This window comes from Mustelus asterias, chromosome 4 (assembly GCF_964213995.1).
Source record: "Mustelus asterias chromosome 4, sMusAst1.hap1.1, whole genome shotgun sequence".
In the NCBI taxonomy this organism is placed as follows: Eukaryota; Metazoa; Chordata; class Chondrichthyes; order Carcharhiniformes; family Triakidae; genus Mustelus; species Mustelus asterias.
This window is the reverse complement of record NC_135804.1, coordinates 107,185,229-107,205,088: the sequence shown is the minus strand read 5'-3', so window position 1 is coordinate 107,205,088 and position 19,860 is coordinate 107,185,229. Positions and strand designations below refer to the sequence as shown.

Here is a 19,860-nt window from a genome sequence, read left to right as displayed (position 1 = left end):
CTGATGCTGAAAGTTGGCGCCCCACAAGTGGTCAGGAGGATGACTTTTTGCTGGTCATCCCCTTCTTTCTCATTTTCCTGGAAGAAATATTGCATTCTTTCGGCATACTCCAGACAATCCTCCATACTCGCATCATAAATTTCCAGTTTCCCAAACAATGGCTTTTTCAATATCTCCCCATCGCTATCTTACTGGGTTCATTGAAAGGCAAGGTTGTCTGATTTTTTTCTTGTTCCTCATCACCAATGTAATGGCTCAAGAAGCCCGACTGGAAAGGAACATAGTTTATTACAGACTGCAAAGTAAAATCACTACTGTGATTATACACACACAAGTCCCTGCCTGGAATTACTGTTCAGCAGGCCCTGTCCTAGGCCTGCCTTATAAAAGGCTCAGGTAGTGAGTTCCAGCTGAGTGGGCCACCGCCTGTTACCAGGGGAAACTCATACTCAATGAAACCCACAGAGAGATCAATCAATTATTCACCATGAACTTCATGGGAGTTATCACAGCCAGAATAGTTTATTATTATGATTTGGCAAGCTTCTTATTTTTTTCACTTCCATTCATTTTTTTTATTTTTCATTTTACAATATTCTTTCATTAACATATCTTTCATTTAAAATCAAAGGTTGAGATTTACTTTCAGTCTGAAATCTCATTTCTCTGACATTACTCTGCTCATCTAAACATTTCCTGCCTCCTGTATGACACTTCTGAAATTGCTTGACATTGAACTGATGATAAACTGATTACATTTTCATCAAACCATATCCATGGATTTCTTGTATTTTCCATTCTATGTGCTTAAGGAAAAATATCAATTGAATTATTTCTTGTTCAAAGCATTCTTGAATTTTATAAAAGAAAATATGCCTTTCAACAAATATGTTTGATATTTTGTAAAATGCGTCAATTTGGGTCACTTTCTCATTACAATTTTTGAATTATGTGTTTGGAAATGGTCATTAACAATCTGACTATGGAACAGGATTTAAGTCTCAGTGCCAGTTTTGTGAATTGCCAAATTTCCCTCGGGGAAATTTACAGAGTTCCTACCTAAAATAGGTGGAACTTCTTATTTTATATTTATTGAGAAGAGTTTGGAGAAGAGCATTGTGCTTGTTTCTAGTCTCCTGTGTAATCATAGAATGGTTATAACACAGAAGGCCTTTTGGCCTATTGTGTCCACTCTAGCTCTCTGCGTCACAACTCAACTTGTCTCACTCCCCCACCTTTTCCCTGTAGCTTTGATGATTATCCAGTTCTCATTTGAAGCCTTACATTGAATTTCCCGTCAATGCACTATTAGCCATTGCATTCCTGTTCCTGATATCATGTTCCAGTATATTATGAACTTATTCATAATACTTCAGAATCTTTAACTAAAAATATTCTGCTAAAATGTATGCTTCAAATCATGTGACCCTTGATGGTATCAGTTCCAGACAGTTTCTAGACTCCAGCAAATAACTAATTACATATGGCTATTCACAGGCATCCAGGAAATTCACACATTCGTTTGTTTAGGATGGAATGTCAACAAAACGACTATAGCATTCATGTCTAATCATCTTTCACATTTACCATGGACAAGAGACACGTCAAAACTCAATGTGTGTTAGTCAAATGTGAAGGGGTTCCCATCAACTTCCCACTGTTTTATGTTTCTCACCCGAATCTGGGTAAATTTCAAAGTGTCAAATGGCAACACAATGATCAATCTGATCGCCCACCTTATTTGGGAAAGGACTTTATACTTTGTAACAGGTCACATGGATGAGACAGTCAAGTTTGTTGCCTGTTTATTAAACAGCAAAAATCAGCTCTGGAGAGGCAAAGGTCAGAGACAGAAAGCCATCCGATCAGCTGCAGTCAATAAAGCAACCAAGGTAGTAACAGCAATACTTTTAAAGGGGGAGAAGGACTCTTCGAAGCTTTCAGGTTTATCTGAGAGCTAACCTCCTGGAAATTCAACAAAAGAAACATCAGAGCTAAGTGACAAACCTCTGCTTACACAATTTTCATTTCAACTGAAGCATCAGCTCATCTCAGAAATTACAAGCCTACCATGAAAGAGAGCCTGGAACAATTATACTTCCTGATCTTATCTGTATCTGATCCTTGAGTGATAGTGGGCTGAATATAATGGTATGTATAATGAATATAATAATTTTATCTGAATAACCAAATGACCCCAATGTTACACTGCCCATTCCATAACATGATTGGCACAGGCGGCCAGAAGCGTACAGTCCATTTTTTCAAACAAATTTAAAAGGGCGGGAAGGAAGGGGGCATTATCTTCGGGGAGCGAGGAGTGGAGGGGGGTGTGGTGCGGGCAGATGCCCTTGTGCATTGACAAAACCCCCAAAGGAGGTACTGGATTTCCTGCCTCTCAGCCAGCACTGTAAACCTCACAACCCCTCCCTAAGCTGTTCAATCCCTCATCACCCAGATTTACCTGAGTCGGACATCCATTGGCACCATCTTTTGGACCCAGCAGCAGCCACTATTGAACTCTGCCGCTGTTGGGACTTCCAGAGCTACTAGCCAATCAGATTGACAAGTTGAACTAGCAGCGTCTTCCACAGTTGAATGCTTTTGTTCCAGTTTTGAAACCAGTTGGAAGTCACATACCCAACTCTGGGGGCTGAATTTATGGGGTGCTGTGGGTTCTATATTAAGTGTGGGTTCTATAGTAAATTTACCCCTATTTCAGCACAATGGTCACCCCTTTATGAATTTGTTGAAGAACAATGTGAGATGTGACTGGTCAAAGTCCTATCAGATGGCTTTTGAGAAGTTAAAAGCCATTTTGACATATTAGCAAGCTCTGGCAGCACCAGATTTTATTAAGCCATTCAAGGTGGTCAGTGATGTAGGAGTGGGAGCAGCATTGTTCTAAGATGAGGCAGGTTTGAAGCAGCCTGTTAACTATTCTTCTGGGAATCTTAATATACATCAAGTACTTGAATATTAAAAAAAGCTTTCAGTCTTATACTCGGTCTTCAACAATTTAAAGTGTATGTGACCAATTGTTCAGGGAAAATATTAGCCTATTCTGACCACATTATATTCTTAGACAGTTTAGAACAAATAGCCTCAGGCTGTTTATTTTGAGTTGAATGTTGCCTCAAAAATTGTGCATGTTGCAGGGAAAAGCATTGAAATTACTAATGCTCTATTCATAGAATGAAAAGGAATAGAAGAGGAGGAAAACTGAGTTATGACAATTCTATGATGTTAGAATTCCTTAAAACCTGTCACATTTGGTTGGTTTTGCTACAGGTTAAACCTTAGGGAGTTGCCTCTGCAAAATCTGTAATTGTAAAATGTGACAAATCTATAAGGTATGTAATAAGATAGTTATCAAAAAGTGTTGATAATATTAAACGGTGTTGTATATTGAAAATTGTGAAAAAGTAATTTCTTCAGTAAGGCATTGGGAAAGGGTGATGACCCATGTGTTGGCAAAAGCCTGTATTTTCTTTTAGGTGATCTTCCTTTAGGATCAAGTGGGCTTCAGAGTAAAGAGGGTTAATTGGGGTTTCCTGATTATGATATCATTAAGTTCCATAAAATGTCCATGTGACCTGAGATTAACATGGGATGAACAGCAGAGGGAAAATCGGAAGTTAATTGCAGTGGGGTTGGGTCAGTCAGTATTTTCTGTTCGGCAATGCAAAACACACTGAGAATTTGAGTAAAGAGGAAGCAAGCAAAGTTCAAATGAAATGGAACAGTTTTCTATTTTGCAGTATTCAAATAGATCCTCATGTTGAAGCAGGCCTCTAAAAATAGAAGCCTTTTCCAGCAACATCATTCATTGGATCCCTGTTAGCAATCATTCTCCTACAAATAAGAGGCGTCGGGTGGAACAAACATTTAAAGGGGCACAAACACTCTAAGAAAGTCGATATGACAATATCAAAAGCACATATTTCTTTAAAATCTTGGGCCTTTTTAATTGTCCCATTTTTAGATTTATCACAGTGTTTCTTCCTGTCATGTTTTCTTGGGCATTATGGAGTCCAGCATCGCAAGAAAACTCTTCTATGCAACAACTGGTTAGTGTCATGGGCAGAAATTATGTGTCCTTGCTGTCTGTGATCAATGTGTTTTGTATGTGAGGCGTGCAATTAAAAACAGATGAAGCATTGAAAAAATACAGGGAAAGTTGAAAAGAGCTCAAACAGGGAGTTAGGAGGGCAAGAAGGGGGTCACAAAATGTCTTTGCAGACAGGGTTAAGGAGAATCCCAAGGGATTTTATACATATATTGGGAACAAGAGGGTGGCTAGAGAAAGAGTTGGTCCACTTAAGGACAAAGGAAGGAAATTATATGTAGAACCAAAGGAAGTGGGTGAGATCCTTTATGAGTACTTTGCATCGGTATTCACAAAGGGGAGGGACATGTCAATTGATGGTGTCTTGAAGGGGTGTATAAACCCTTTGGAACAAGTCATCATTACAAAGGAGGAAATGTTAGGTGAATTAAAAAGCATTAAGATAGACAAATCCCCAGGGCCAGATGGAATCTATCCCAGATTACTGAGGGAGACAACAGATGAAATTGCTGGGCCTCTAACAGAAATCTTTGTTTCTTTGGCCACTGGTGAGGTACCAGAGGATTGGAGGATAGCCAATGTTGCCCTGTTATTCAAGAAGGATAGCAAGAATAACCCGGGTAATTATAGGCCAGTGAGCTTGACATCAGTGATAGTGAAACTGTTGGAGAAGATTCTTAAGAATAGGATCTATACACATTTGGAACTGAATGGTCTTGTTAGCAACAGACAGCTTGGGAGGTCATGTCTCATGAATTTAATTGAGTTTTTTGAGGAGGTGACAAAAATGATTGATGAGGGAAGGTCTGTAAATGTTGTCCACATGGACTTTAGTAAGGCCTTTTCTCAAGGTCCTTCATGGCAGGCTGGTGCAAAAGATTAAATCTCTTGGGATCAGTGCTGAACTAGCGAGATGGATTTAGAACTAGCTTGGCCATAAAAGACAGAGGGTAGCGACGGAAGGGTGTTTTTCTGAATGGAGGTCCGTAACTAGTGGTGTTCCGCTTTTGGAGTGCAAACTTACCTGATAAAGGAGCGGCGCTCCGAAAGCACGTGCTACCAAATAAACCTGTTGGACTTTAACCTGGTGTTGTGAGACTACTTACAGTTGAGGGTGGTGGTGATGGGGAGCGGGACAGGGGGAGAGTGGAATGCTGCTGGATGCTAGTGTATTGCTCGCCATCCACCAACCCCCACCAACTAAAAAGTTGGTTGGAAGCTGAACACAGTGGAAAAAAAGATCCACCATGCAGTAATTACACACTGGGCAGCAACAACAAGGACGTTCAACTGGAGACTTGACATCCACTTTCAGAGCCCCACTTTCTCATCTTAGTTGTCTGAGATGCGTTAGTGGTGGCCTGCAATTAACATACCAATTAGGAATATTACCACAACCTGTAAAATATGGTATGGTAAGCAGAAGAGGTCCAAGGTAGTCACATCCCTGCTCACATACTGTGATGCATCACACTGTAGATTTTTGGGAGCATCAAGATGTATGGTCCCATGAGAGGTAAAATTACATGAAACTTTCAACCTTAGATGCTTCTGGTGGGCTGTCTATTTCCCTTTCAAGTGTGATTATTCTCTCCTGAGTGCTTAATCTGCAATTACTGCTGGATTCTGGAACTGAGCCAAACTGTGGATTTATCAATTGCAGAAGGACTCTTGCAAAGCTTGCATTGTCCATCTGTATTTGTCATTAATATTAAGTAAAGATTAATCATGAAAGTCGGTAATAGAGAATAAAATGTTGGTATCAATTTGACAGCCAATCATTTTTAACCAATAGATTGTATCATAATGTGATAGGTCCATATCATGTGTAACACCAGTCTGAGCAACTTCATAATGCGCAGTGCAGGGTGATTTCAAAGATACTGCAAACAAAACAATGATTGCAATGGAGAAAAAAACATCGAAAGATGACAGAGACTTGTTGTATGTTTAACCCCTAAAAAGCAGAGAATAAAACAAAATTGAAAGACAGGATGAAATAAATAGGGGATGATTCTCCCAACCTCAAGTGGAGCAGGAGACTCAAGTAGAGGCCATATAGCGGCTTCCTGCTGGACACCATAGCCTCCAACCATTGGATTTCCAGTGTCGTCAGTTCCGCGCAGAGCTGTATAAATTATGCTAATGACCATTTCCATCTCATTAGTGGGCCCGGGACTGAAGTCTCTGGGCCCGCTAGCGCCCTGCACCACACCACCCCCCTCCCCACCGACCCCCCTCCCCCCCAACCCTGCTGTCCCCCCACCCCCGTCAAGGGTGTTTCACTCTAGCGGGGTTTACCATAGCTCCCCACTAGTGGGGAGCTGGTGGCCCGACCCCGCTGGAGTGAAGGGGGGGCCATGGAGGGCTCTCAGGAGGTCAGGGGTAAGGGGGAGTACCTTCTGGGCATTGTCAGCTTGGCAGCGCCGGCCTGGCCCCTGGCACTGCCCAGCTAGTTTTTTAGGTTAGCATGTATGAAGCTAACTTAATGCTTGAATCTGCAAAGAAGCTTGAAATTCCTCGTTCCCAAACAGCTTCAACCACTGACACAAATATAAAAATACTATGAGGTTAGTTATCACGTAAGTTTACTGAGCTGCTAATGTTAATTCTTATTAAAGATTCAAAAGCTTATCAGCAGTGGTGAAAAGAGAATATTTGCCTAATGTTCCACATGGACCCAATGTTTTGTCCTAATTAATAAACACCTCACTTGCTGACAGCACAGATCAGTGGAAAAATTGGAGTTGGTGGTTGTAAAAACTATTAGTTTTATTACCTGATACTATCTATAGAAATAAAATGATGCTTTTTGCTTAATGACAAGAGATACCTAATGAGATAACCCATTTCAGAAAATTAATACTAAAGAGCTCTTATCACACAAAAATATAGAGTTGTTTAGATGCTCTGAATATAATGTAATTTGGAATTGATGCATATTTGTTATTTAATCAAGCTTTCATTTTGGCGTAATGGAGCTTGTCACATAATTGAAATCTAATTATATTCTGGTGCTGAATCAGTGAGTGAAGAGTTAGATTTTTAAAATTTTAACCATATGCATTCCAAAGTCTATGTTACATGTGCCTCCTGCTTGGTATTAATTGGATTTACAATGCAACCACTAATAATGACTAAATCTCTTGGGAGTTGGCACATCTTTAATTAGCCTGTTCGGTCTCAGGCATTTTGGGGTTAAAATGTTGTGTATTCCTGTTGTTTCTAATATTTCCTCACTAGCAGCTTTGCATTGGAACAGGGGCACTTAAAGAGACCAATCACATAATCTCATGGGGGCAAATGGGCAATCTACCGTAGCAGCCTGTAGTATTAACATCCTTTCAATAAAGCTCTTTGATTGTTGGATCCTTTGAGGCCTGCAGCCTATCTTTTAAAACCACCACATAGAAAACTGGCGACGAAGTGGTGGGACCACTCTTGTCGCCATTCCAAAAGAAAATAAAGTGGAAAATGTCTGGCAGCATTATAGACACCTGACAGAATCACTAAAAACTACAATACAGAAGAGGCCCTTCGGCCCATCGAGTCTGTACCGATGCATGAAAGGCCCTGACCTGCCCACCTAATCCCATTTGCCAGCACTTGACCCATAGCCTTGAATGTTATGGCGTGCCAAGTATTCATACAGGTACTTTTCAAAGGATGTGAGGCACCCTGCCTCCACCACCCTCCCAGGCAGTGCATTCCAGACCGTCACCACCCTCTGTGTAAAAATGTTTTTCCTCAAATTCCCCTGAAACTTCCTACCCCTCACTTTTAACTTGTGTTCCCTTGTAACTGACCCTTCAACAAAGGGGAACAGCTGCTCCCCACCACCCTATCCATGCCCCTCATAATCTTGAATGCCTCAATCAGATATCCCTCAGTCTTCTCTGCTCCAAAGGAAACAACCCAAGCCTATTCAACCTCTCTTTATAACTTAAATGTTCCATCCCAGGCAGCATCCCTGTTATACGTCACTGGTCACTGGCCACTGGCCTCCAGTCACTAAAGCAGTCATCTGTCCTCACCCTCTGTGCCCTACCACTCAGCCAATTATGAATCCATCTTATCAGATCATCCTGTAACCCATGTGCATTTGCCTTCTTAATAAGTCTCACATGTGGGACTTTGTCAAAGGCTGAGAGACAGAAGAATAAATAGTTTAAATCATTGCTACACAAAGGCTGGCCCCTGGAAGAACCAAAATATATTCAAAGATTCTGGAGAAAACAACTTCAGAAAGAAGCTTGTGATGTGCTCTACCCAAAAAGATTTGTAACAGTACCCAGAGACAGGGAGCACCGTGAGTAGCAAGTACCCTGCAACAATAAATTTCAGGCTGGGGGGTGTTGCAAAATATGAAAGGAAACAGGCTGAGCTCAGGTTTACCTTGTTTTCAGGAGTAAGGAAGCAAGGTAGAGCTAAACATTACGTGGCACATGGTGTTCAAGCAGGCCCTTTCCATTGTAAAAATGGTGCAATTTTGGCGCCGTGAAACTGTTTGATGAGAATACAGAGGAATGGAACTCACATACAAAGAATCATAGAATCATTGAATCCCTACAGTGAAGAAGGAGGCCATTCAGCCCTTTGAGCCTGCATTAACAACAAGCCCACCCAGGCCTTATCCCCGTAACCCCATGTATTTACCCTACTAATCACTCCGACACTAAGGGGCAATTTAGCATGATCAGTACAACTAATTTGCAAATCTTTGGACTGTGGGAGGAAACCGGAACACCCAGAGAAACCCACACAGGCATGGGAAGTACATGCAAACTCCACACAGACAGTCACCCAAGGCTGGAACTGAACTGGGTCCCTGGCACTATGAGGTAGCAGTACTAACCACTATGCCACTGCGCTGCTTGGTTGCTGATAGGCTGCAGACATTCAACTATCTTGTCCAAGCAAACAACACAGTGGCTGATATAGTAGTCCCAACTTCCCAGAGCATAAAGAGGGGAAATATTTAACCTCCTTAGAAGTCTGGTACAGCCAGAAAAGCCAGGTGTGAAAATCTATGATGAAAAAGAAGACATATTACAGGGACACTATTCACCGAAACATTTAGGCGTCGCAGAAAGATTTAGGTTCGATAAACATAACCAACAAGAAGGTGAATCGATCACACAGTGTGTAGCTATCATGAAGAGACCAGCTGAACACTGTGAATTCTGGGACGTCATGAATGACAGCTTTCGAGATAGATTAGTCTGTGGCTTAAGGACTGAGGCTATTCAAAAGTTGTTAACAGAAAGAAACATAACCCCAAAGAAAGCTTTAGAAGTTGCTGTATCTATGGAAGTAGAAGCCAAAGAAGATAAACAGTTGAGTTTGAGCACAAGAATTCATGAGATGTCGGCCGAAAACTGAACACAGGCACAGCCTTGCAACTGTCATTGGTATTCAAAAGCGGGCACTCAGCAGCAGATTGTTGGTGCAAAGACATCATGTGCGGGAATTGTGGCAATAAAGGCCACATTGAATGTGCTTGTTGGAAAAGAAACAATTTTCAGGTCAGAATTACAAAAAGCAAAAGCCAAATGCATCAAATGGAAAGCTGAATAAGGGGATAAAGTATCCACGCGGTAGAAAAAGGGCATGAAAAAGAAGTTGAGTTGCAGTCCAAAGATGAACTGTTCTCAAATGTACTGGCTATTGCTGGTGCAACAAATCATTACTGGGTCACTCCTTTACTGGATGGACCAGCCGATGAAAAGGGAAATGCACACTGGAGCTGCAATTTTGTTGGTGTGGCAGCGGACGCATCTTCCCCCCACCGCCCTCCCACCGATCTCAAGCAGAGAGATGTCGAACCCACCTTCCCCACCCCCCCCGCCCAACCGATCTCAAACAGAGAGCCATCGCGGATGCAAGGCACTTACCTCCTCACTAACCCTCACTGATGGAGCGCCGAAATAGGATTTCTTTGGAGCATGTATGTTTTGTGCTGATTTCAGATGGGCGAAGGCGGTAGTAAAGGGGGAAGTGCCGGTAAGGTTGGGCATGCAGCCCATTAAGTCAATTTAAATGCATGCAAATGCAGTTAAATTGCCGTCATGCCCGTTTCAGGCGTGGTTCCAATCACGGCCATTTTCGGGCCTTGGTAAAGTGGGAGGCGGATGTGATCGCGCTACTCGCCTCACACCCGACTTTACCAAGTTTTCGTGTCCGAATACGGGCGCAACACAATGGTAAAATCGGGCCTGATATCTTAGTTACTGGAAAGAACAATGAAGAACATCTCTACAACCTAAATGCCACACGACAGGGATTAGAACAATGCGAATGAAGAGTCCAGGAAAACAAATGTAAATTTTTCAGTTTTCAATCAAATGTCTGGATAATGTTATAGATGCAAAGTGACTGCACAGGTCACCTTTGAGAGTCAAAGCCAATACTGAGGCACCTGCACCACAGAATGTTAATCAACTTTGAGTTTTTTTGGACTTACTAAATTATTATGAATGGTTTGTCTCTAATCTGGCTAATATTATTAAAGATGTGGAGATGCCGGCGTTGGACAGTAAGAAGTCTCACAACACCAGGTTAAAGTCCAACAGGTTTATTTGGTAGCACAAGCCACTAGCTTTCGGAGCGCTGCCCCTTCACCAGGTTCACTCAATTTACAAAATAATGGTTTGAATGCGTGTCTTTACAGGTAATCAAGTCTTAAAGGTACAGACAATGTGAGTGGAGAGAGGGTTAAGCACAGGTTAAAGAGATGTGTATTGTCTCCAGCCGGGACAGTTAGTGAGATTTTGCAAGCCCGGGCAAGTCGTGGGGGTTACAGATAGTGCGACATGAACCCAAGATCCTGGTTGAGTCCGTCCTCATGTGTGTGGAACTTGGCTATCAGTCTCTGCTCAGCGACTCTGTGCTGTCGTGTGTCGTGAAGGCCGCCTTGGAGAACGCTTACCCGAAGATCAGAGGCCGAATGCCCGTGACTGCTGAAGTGTTCCCCAACAGGAAGAGAACACACTTGCCTGGTGATTGTCGAGCGGTGTTCACTCATCCGTTGTCTGCATGGTCTCCCCAATGTACCATGCCTCGGGACATCCTTTCCTGCAGCATATAAGGTAGACAACGTTGGCCGAGTTGCAAGTGTATGTACCGTGTACCTGGTGGATGGTGTTCTCACGTGAGATGATGGCATCCGTGTTGATGATCCGGCACGTCTTGCAGAGGTTGCTGTGGCAGGGTTGTGTGGTGTCGTGGTCACTTCTCCTGAAGGCTGGGTAGTTTGCTGCGGACAATGGTCTGTTTGAGGTTGTGCGGTTGTTTGAAGGCAAGACGTGGGTGTGGGGATGGCCTTGGCGAGATGTTCGTCTTCATCAATGACATGTTGAAGGCTCCGGAGAAGATGTCATAGCTTCTCCGCTCCGGGGAAGTACTGGACGACGAAGGGTACTCTGTCCACTGTGTCCCGTGTTTGTCTTCTGAGGAGGTTGGTGCGGTTTTTCGCTATGGCGCGTCGGAACTGTCGATTGATGAGTCGAGCGCCATATCCTGTTCTGATCTTTCAGCATCTGGAGGTGTCTGTTGCGATCCTCCTCATCTGAGCAGATGAGGGCTTGTCCATAGGGGATGGCTTCTTTAACGTGTTTAGGGTGGAAGCTGGAGAAGTGGAGCATCGTGAGGTTATCCGTGGGCTTGCGGTACAGTGAGGTGCTGAGGTGACCGTCCTTGAGATGCGTGTGTTCAAGAATGCAACCAATTCCGGAGAGTACTCCATGGTGAGTCTGATGGTGGGATGGAACTTGTTGATGTCATCATATAGTTGTTTCAGTGATTGTTCACAATGAGTCCAAAGGAAGAAAATGTCATCGATGTATCTAGTGTATAGCATTGGTTGAAGGTCCTGTGTGGTGAAGGGGTTTTGTTCGAACCTGTGCATGAAGATGTTGGCATATTGAGGTGCAGATTTGGTCCCCATGGCTGTTCCGTGTGTCTGGATGAAGAACTGGTTGTTGAAGGTGAAGACATTCACCTTTAGTCCTCCTCCCCCCCACCCCTCATCTCCCCCCCCCCCCCACTGATCTCAAGCAGAGATCAGTCGGACACTCGGCACTTACCTCCTCACTAACTGGACTGCCCGAATCGTACTTTTGTGGAGGATGTCTGTTTCGCGTCTATTCTGGATGGGTGAATGCGGTGGTAAAGGGGGAAGTCACATCAAAGAGGAGAAGTCCATATCAAAGGGGGAAGTGCCTGTAAGGTTGGGCGTGCAGCCCATTAAGTCAATTTAAGTGCATGCAAATGCATTTAAATGGCCTTCACGCCTGTTTCTGTCATGGTCCTGATCGTGGCCATTTTTGGACCTTGATAAAGGGGGAACCGGCGCAGAGGCTGGTGCGGATCACATTACTCGCCTCACGCCCGACTTTATCAAGTTTTCACGCCCAGAAAAGGGGTGCAACGCGATGGTAGGATCGGGCTCATTGTGTCAAAATAGAAAATGGAAGCGGGTGGATCAGTGCAAGAAAGCCTTAGTACAACTAAAGAGACACAACAAAAGTCAGAAGGCACACTTTTGATCCGAATTTACCCTTGCAACTTTCATGTGATGAAACCCTGAACAAGCCATGTTTCTCCAACATTTCTCGTAGAATCATAGAACCCCTCCAATGCGGAAGAGTCCATTCGGCCCATCGGGTCTGCACCAAATCTCTGACAGAATCTCTTACCCAGACCCTCTCCCCTGCACTATCCCTGTAACCCCACACATTTACCACGGCTAATCCATCTAACCTACACATCTTAGGACACTAAGGGGCAATGTAGCATGCCCAATCCACCTAACCCGCACATCTTTGCAGTGTGGGAGGAAACCGGAGCACGTAGAAGAAACACATGCAGACATGGGCAGAATGAGCAAACATACACTGAGACAGTCACCCAAGGCTGGAATCAAACTCAAGTCCCTGCAGCTGTGAGGCAGCAGTGCTAACCACTGTGCCACCATGCCGTTCTTTCTGGGCGCAAAGCCAATTTGCATACTTAAGTCTTCATTAGAGTGACATTAATGCATCCCGCATGGCATCTTGCAGCCTCACGGCTGCTTTCCCAACCACCCCCAGCTGACGTGAAATCACTATTAGTCTCCACCTGTGCCCTCCCCCCCACCGGTGTAAATCTCTCTGCTGTCAAAAAAATTGATGTGGAGATGCCAGCGTTGGACTGGGGTAAACACAGTAAGAAGTCTAACAACACCAGGTTAAAGTCCAACAGGTTTATTTGTTAGCAAATGCCACTAGCTTTCGGAGCGCTGCCCCTTCGTCAGGTGGAGTGGGAGATGTGCTCACAAACAGGGCATACAGAGACACAAACTCAATTTGAGCTTGTGTCTCTGTATGCCCTGTTTGTGAGCACATCTCCCACTCCACCTGACGAAGGGGCAGTGCTCCGAAAGCTAGTGGCATTTGCTAACAAATAAACCTGTTGGACTTTAACCTGGTATTGTTAGACTTCTTACTGTCAAAAAACTGACAGAGAATAAGAAGATTGCAGTGCCAAACACATCCAAAAAACAGGTATGAAACACATCCATTTACAGACACACAGGGAACAATCATACTAGCCATTCACACCACTCTCCCATTGCAATAAAGTCAGAAAATTTGGTGAAATCTCCGTTCACTGTAGTGGGATGGGAAAACCCCGCTGGCATGAACAGCCATAACATTCCCGTCTTAGATTTTTTTTGGGAAGAGGTGCTGGAAAACTGGAGGGAGGCAAATGCTGTGCCGTTATTTAAAAAAGGCAGCAGGGAAAGGCAGGGAACCTTTGGAAAGGCAAGGACTGATTAGTGATAGTCAGCACAGCCGACTAAATAGCTATTCTCCATCTGACATTATTTTAGCAGACTGGTATAAAATAGACTTGTATAAAATTCTTACATGTGTAGTTCATCAAAGTTGTTCATTTATTTGGAAAACAGTTTTCATTGACTATGTAAAAACAGCATAGAAATTTTACACCATGCATTGCATTTAGCAGCATTCAAACCCTACTCAGGTTTTAATTTGCAAATCCTAATGTGACAAATGCCTTTTTAAGATAGTGATTGTGACACAAAAATTAATGCTCTCCAAAATACCTTGCTCAGGCATTGTGAAAGTCTTTCACAATTAATCAGTTTTAAAGCATTGTGAAGATCAGCTAAAAATGAACAACGAACAAATATAAAAATAACCCATTTTATGAGCTTATGGATTTTCACCTATAATACTGAACACCATCAAGGGTGAAAAGTATAAGAGAGAAAATATGTCAATCCTATGAATGGACACCAGGCTTGAATTTTAGAAGTCTCTAAATTGAAGCAGTAGGGAACAATGATGGAGGAAAGAAATTCCAGTTTTGAGGTACTGGAAAAGAATAAATTTGCATTAAATATTAAACATGATAAACAAACCAGTTTTGTCAACATATGTAAGATTTGTTTCACTGTTGTGTTTGTTTACCTGCTCTGGTGAGCTGGTTGGTGACATCAATCTGATTCCAGGAGTTGGGAGAACCTGTTCAGAAAAAAAGGACACAGCTTGATAGCTAATTAAAATAGTTTAGCTACACCTACTGCAGTAAACAATACCATGCAATCACATTAGTGCTTCCGTCCTATTTGTTATGTAGTCTGTTTGGATTGTGTAGGTCAAACAGTAACTTCCATATTATTCACAATCTCAGACAGTGCACATCTGGATATTGGCACACACTCAAAAACTTTCCTAGGATTTTAATATCATGCCTAATTATATAAAATCCCCGGAATTGTGTTGCAATGAAAAAAATGCTCATGGATGTTTTGGTTATCAGTTTCTGTGGTCTTGATTATTTAGATTTTCTTATCCAAGTTTTTTTTTCATAGGATTAATTTCATATGTGCCGAAATTTTGATTCTTAGTTGCATTATAGTAGAATATATTATTTTTGATGGATGCAGTGTGCAACACAGGGCTGAACAATATGGGCGGGGGTGGGCATGGATGCCACATCCCTTGGTATAAAGCAGATTGGCATTTCCCACCAGGGACTAATCTGATAGGCCAGCAGTTCTACCATTACTGGCAGCACCAGGAAGGGGTCAATGGCAGCTGCTGGGACTCAGGCAAAATAAGGAGCCCAAGGTCTAGGATCTCAGGTAGGTCAGAGACAGGGCCAGTGGTGGGGAAGGGGTGGTTTTGAGAGGAGTGGGCAGGACGGAAAGGGGTGGTTTAGTCCAGGGTGATCACATGATCAGCAAAGGGCAGCCCCTTGAAGAATGAACCCTCCTTCTTTCCCATCCTTTATCCATTTCAGGTTAAAAATCGAGCTTTCCACTCCTGTATTCTGGTGTATTATTGGGGTTAATTGGCATGATAACATACCTAATTGAGCCGTCAATTGGTCTTTTGAATATGGTGGGCGAGTTGCCGAAAGAGGTGAGCTCAGGGGTGGGGAGGAAAGTGGTGTGATGGATGCCCATTAAATTTTATGTGCCCACACCCTCCCCCACTCCCCGGTCCATGGAAGCAGGTAAAATTCAACCCACAGTAAAATACAGAAGTGAAGTGGAATTGTAGATTAAAGCGCGTTTGCGCAAATTTTCAAGTGTTTGCAGGTGCAAGAATTCAATGAGAATTCTAACTGATCAAAATCGGGCCACTTCAAGTGTTATTACTTGCTATTTCACATAATTGAATCGAATACTGGTTCTACACCTGCCCAATTGAGTTCTTCATTGAGGTCAATGGGGCGTACAATTAAGTGTGGTGTAAATTAAAGTTCAGCTCAATCCTATCAGTTTCACCCCAGGCAGGTTAACTTAAAATTACCTGCATAATGCATAACATTGTATCACATCACAATAGCATTATAGACACTCCAGTTCATCACAAATTACAGTCTTTGTATTATATATTTTAAAGAGTTGCAGGTTGCTTTAAGAGCTGATCACATGATTTGATGGTGATATCATTAGGGTGTTGGAAGGGGCTGCTGTTTTACTTTTAGTTTTGTATTCTGTGCAGACCAGAAAACATCTATTTCAATAAAACCTGTTTTGTGTTAGTTGAATCAATGGGCCCTATATGACCATTTTGATTCGAAGTGCTGGGCGGACTTGAAACTGGGAGTGTTTCAGATCCGACTTTTAGACCCATTCTCAGGTGCCCCCATATGCACTCTGACTAAAAAATCAGCAAATCCGAATAGTGCTGCACAAGCCTCTGGACAGGGCTTAGCACACCCAAAATCCCGCAGCTCCGATTGGCGCCTCCAACTGCGCATGCACAAAACAAAATGATAAAATGCTGCTCCCTTGCCACATCCTTCCCGGACCAGATAATGCCTCCCTGGTCCCCACAGACATTGCTCCACCTCCACAATATTACTGACCCCCTTATCCCCTCAGCTCCCGCCACCCAGGCCAATTGTTCCCCTCCCCCACTTCCCCCCACCGATCTCAGACAGAGTGGCACCAGAGCCCCATTCCCACCACTGATTTCAGGCAGAGTGGCAGCGGACCCTCCTTCCCCCAGCACTTCTCAGGCAGAGTGGCAGCGGACCCCCTTCTCCCCTACTGATCTCAGGCAGAGTGGCAGCGGATTCATTTCCCCCCCACCCCCACTGATCCACCGGCAGAGAGATCCACCCTTCCCCCTCTACCCTACCGATGGCAAGTAGAGTGATCCCCCTCCCCCCCGACCCCAGACCCTCCTGCATAAGGCCCCCATCCACTCCGGACTCTGATGGCAGTATGGCACCTTCCTCTTTCTCCCCTGTCCCCAATCATTGAGGCACTGATCCACCATCCCCTGCCCCCCACCCCCTCCCTCCCTATCAGCTCATCTGCAAGTGCTCACTTGCCTTCCTCTCAATGCTAACAAGCAAACTGCATGGAACTTGCTGGAATGTTCTGCCAAACTGCCTACAGCTGATCTGCCCTAACGAGGGGCAGCTCCATAAAAACCCAAGAATGGACAGGCAGGCATTCCTGCACAAAATGTGCGCACGACCAGCCTCCCCCCGCCACCCCCCCCCCCCCCCCCCCCCCCCCATTTACTGAGGGCAACGTGGGGAGGCTGCTGGATGCGGCAGAGGCGAGATGGGACGGGACACCCTTTTCCCCCCAGGAGGAGGTAGAGCCAGGGGGGCTGATGGCAATGCGACCTGGGAGGCAGTCGCCAACTTGGTCAGTGCCATGGCACTGGCCCTGTGAACTGGGAAGCAGTGCCACAAGAAGGTCAATGACCTTACAGGGCAGCAAGGGTGAGTGCTTAACCCCATCTAACATCTTCCGCCAAATCTCCCCCAGATCCTCCCATCCCCAGCACACCGTTGACTCCCAAGCACCTCCTTCCTATCCCCCCCAAGAGCACCACTGCACTTGCCCTCTAAGTTCCACCACCTAACACTCTGCAGGAGTCACGCCATCATTTCTTTCATGACTCCATCTATCACCACAGGAGAAGACCGACCATAACACCAGACAGAGGGCAAAGACAGGGGGCGGTGAACCAGACCTCCAGGTCCCCACCCCCTTTGAAGATTGGGTGCTGGAGCTGTCCAAGGAAGGGGAGATGCAGGCTGTCAGTGACAGCATGATCAGGCTGCAGTCAAGAAGTCAGCACCTGTCAATCCTCCACTCAATTTCAGGCAACTTCTCTGGGGCATGAGTTTTGGTGTGAGGAGCAAGGTTTAAAAGAGATATACGAGACATTTATTTGCACAGAGAGGGTAGTGGGTGCCTGAAACTCACTGCCGGGGGAAGAAAATGCCACAAACATCTCCGCTAGGAGTCTGGAAGGATCCAGTCGCATAAATGTTCAGAGCAGCTGTCAATTTGACAGCCACCGAGAGTGGGTGCCCCCCACCCGCCTCTCGGTGCCAGGTCCTGCAACAGGTTGCACAGGTGTTGCACTGTCTCCTTTCAGAGGCAGAGCCGTCAGCGGCACACGGTGTCCAACATATGTTCAAAAGACACTCGTGCACAGAACTACCGGGGTCTCTGCTCCCTCTTTCTCCTGCGCCCCCCACTCCAGGCGTATGGCGGGTACTTCCTGCTTCTGGTGGTCATCTCCTCTACTCTGGCAAGTGGTAAGGGCTGGGCCTCCTGTGCCCGCAATTCTTCCTCCTGCTCGTCCTCCTCAGCGCAGCAGCAACCAAAAGAACAGCAAGATCAATTGGTTGCATCGCAAAAGCCATCTCGTCACTCTGAAGGGGCGGTGTGGTGGGGGGGAGGTTTGGAGATGGAGAGGAACACATGAACGCATGCTTGCCCCTAGCCCATCAATAGTCACTGTCCATACCCCCCAATTCCCCCAGCCACATGCTCCCCAAAATCACAGCCCCCCATTCGCCAGCCACATGCTCCCCAAAATCACAGCCCCCCCCCATTTCCCCCAGCCACATGCTCCCAAAATCACAGCTCGCAGCAGTGCACTTTGCAACGGCTTTGTGCACATCCTTCAGCTGGAAGAGTGCTGAATGCACTAGGACCCAGCAGCATCCACAAGACCCGAGGTAGGTGCTGAAACCTGGGTCCGTGCTGCAAATCGGATATCGGACACCCTACTGAGCAGCAGCCCCCCACCCCTATAGATTTGCAGAGCCCCCACCGACCCGAGAAAGAAAATGGCCACAACGAAAGGACTTCCGTAAGCAGCAGAGAGCTGTCAGAGACTGGGCACTTACCTCCTCACTAACCCTCACTGATGGAGTGCCCAAATCAGACTTATATGGAGCATGTCTGTTTCACGCTGATTCCGGATTGGCGAACGTGGTGGTAAAGGGGGAAGTGCTGGTAAAGTTGGGCATGCAGCCCGTTAAGTCAATTTAAATGCATGCAAATGCATTTAAATGGCCGTCGTGCCCGTTTTGGGCGCGGTTCCGATCGCAGCTATTTTTGGCCCTTGGTAAAGGAGGAACCGGTGCCTCGGTGGGCACGGATTGCGCTACTCGCTTCATGCCCTACTTTACCAAGTTTTCGTGCCCAAAAACGGACGCAACTTGATGGTAAAATTGGGCCCTATGTGTGAAAAACACATCTTTTTTTTTTCTGTTGAAAACCTCAACCCCTAATAGTTAGGGAGTTACAGTTTGCAGATCAAGTTTGTTAACCAATAGTATACATTTTTAAAATAAAGGATCCAATCTAAACTATGACTAACACAGGGTGGTTACATCTTAATAGAAAGTTACCGTACTAAGTACAGATACCTAGTAAGAATATTGTCTGCACATTACCCTTATTTAATGATACAATGGAAAAATTAAGATGGTAGGATATCAACAAATAAAAAAATAAAATTGAAATAACTTTATCTGACTGTGCAGAGCATCGACAATAAGATAGGCGAAGCAGGCACAAAAAGAGATAAATGGTTTAAATCTAATCAATATTGCAGAGACATAGATACAAGGTGACCAAGGTTGAGAAATGAATACTCGAGGGTATACACCATATTGAAACGACAGGCAGAATGGAAGAGGAAGAGGGATAGTTTTAATAATAAATGGTGACATCAGGGAGAAAAGATCTTAGCTCAGAAAATCAAGAAGTTAAATCAGTATGGGTGGAGAATATGAATAGCAAGGGTCAGAAAATGCTGGTGGGAGTTGTTTATAGGTCTGCTAACAATAGCTATACTGTTAGGGGGCTAATAATATTGAGGAAATTAAGATAATTAGTATCATCAGTGATAAAGTACTGGAGAAAAACTCAAGGGACTAAAATGTGACAAATCCCCAAGACCTGATGTCTACATCCTGTGGGTTCTAAAAGGATAGCTGCAGAGATA

The 19,860-nt window shown here is 44.5% G+C and overlaps 1 protein-coding gene across 1 annotated transcript in view; it reads right to left on the bottom strand.

Annotated features, from left to right (window-relative positions):
• The window catches only part of LOC144492921 (uncharacterized), a 42,099-nt gene that overhangs the window by 6,938 nt on the left and 15,301 nt on the right, over positions 1 to 19,860 (bottom strand). Inside the window, exon 2 of the mRNA XM_078211547.1 lies at positions 14,545 to 14,598. Coding sequence (XP_078067673.1) covers positions 14,545 to 14,598 — 54 coding nt within the window. The remainder of the gene's footprint in view (positions 1 to 14,544; positions 14,599 to 19,860) is intronic.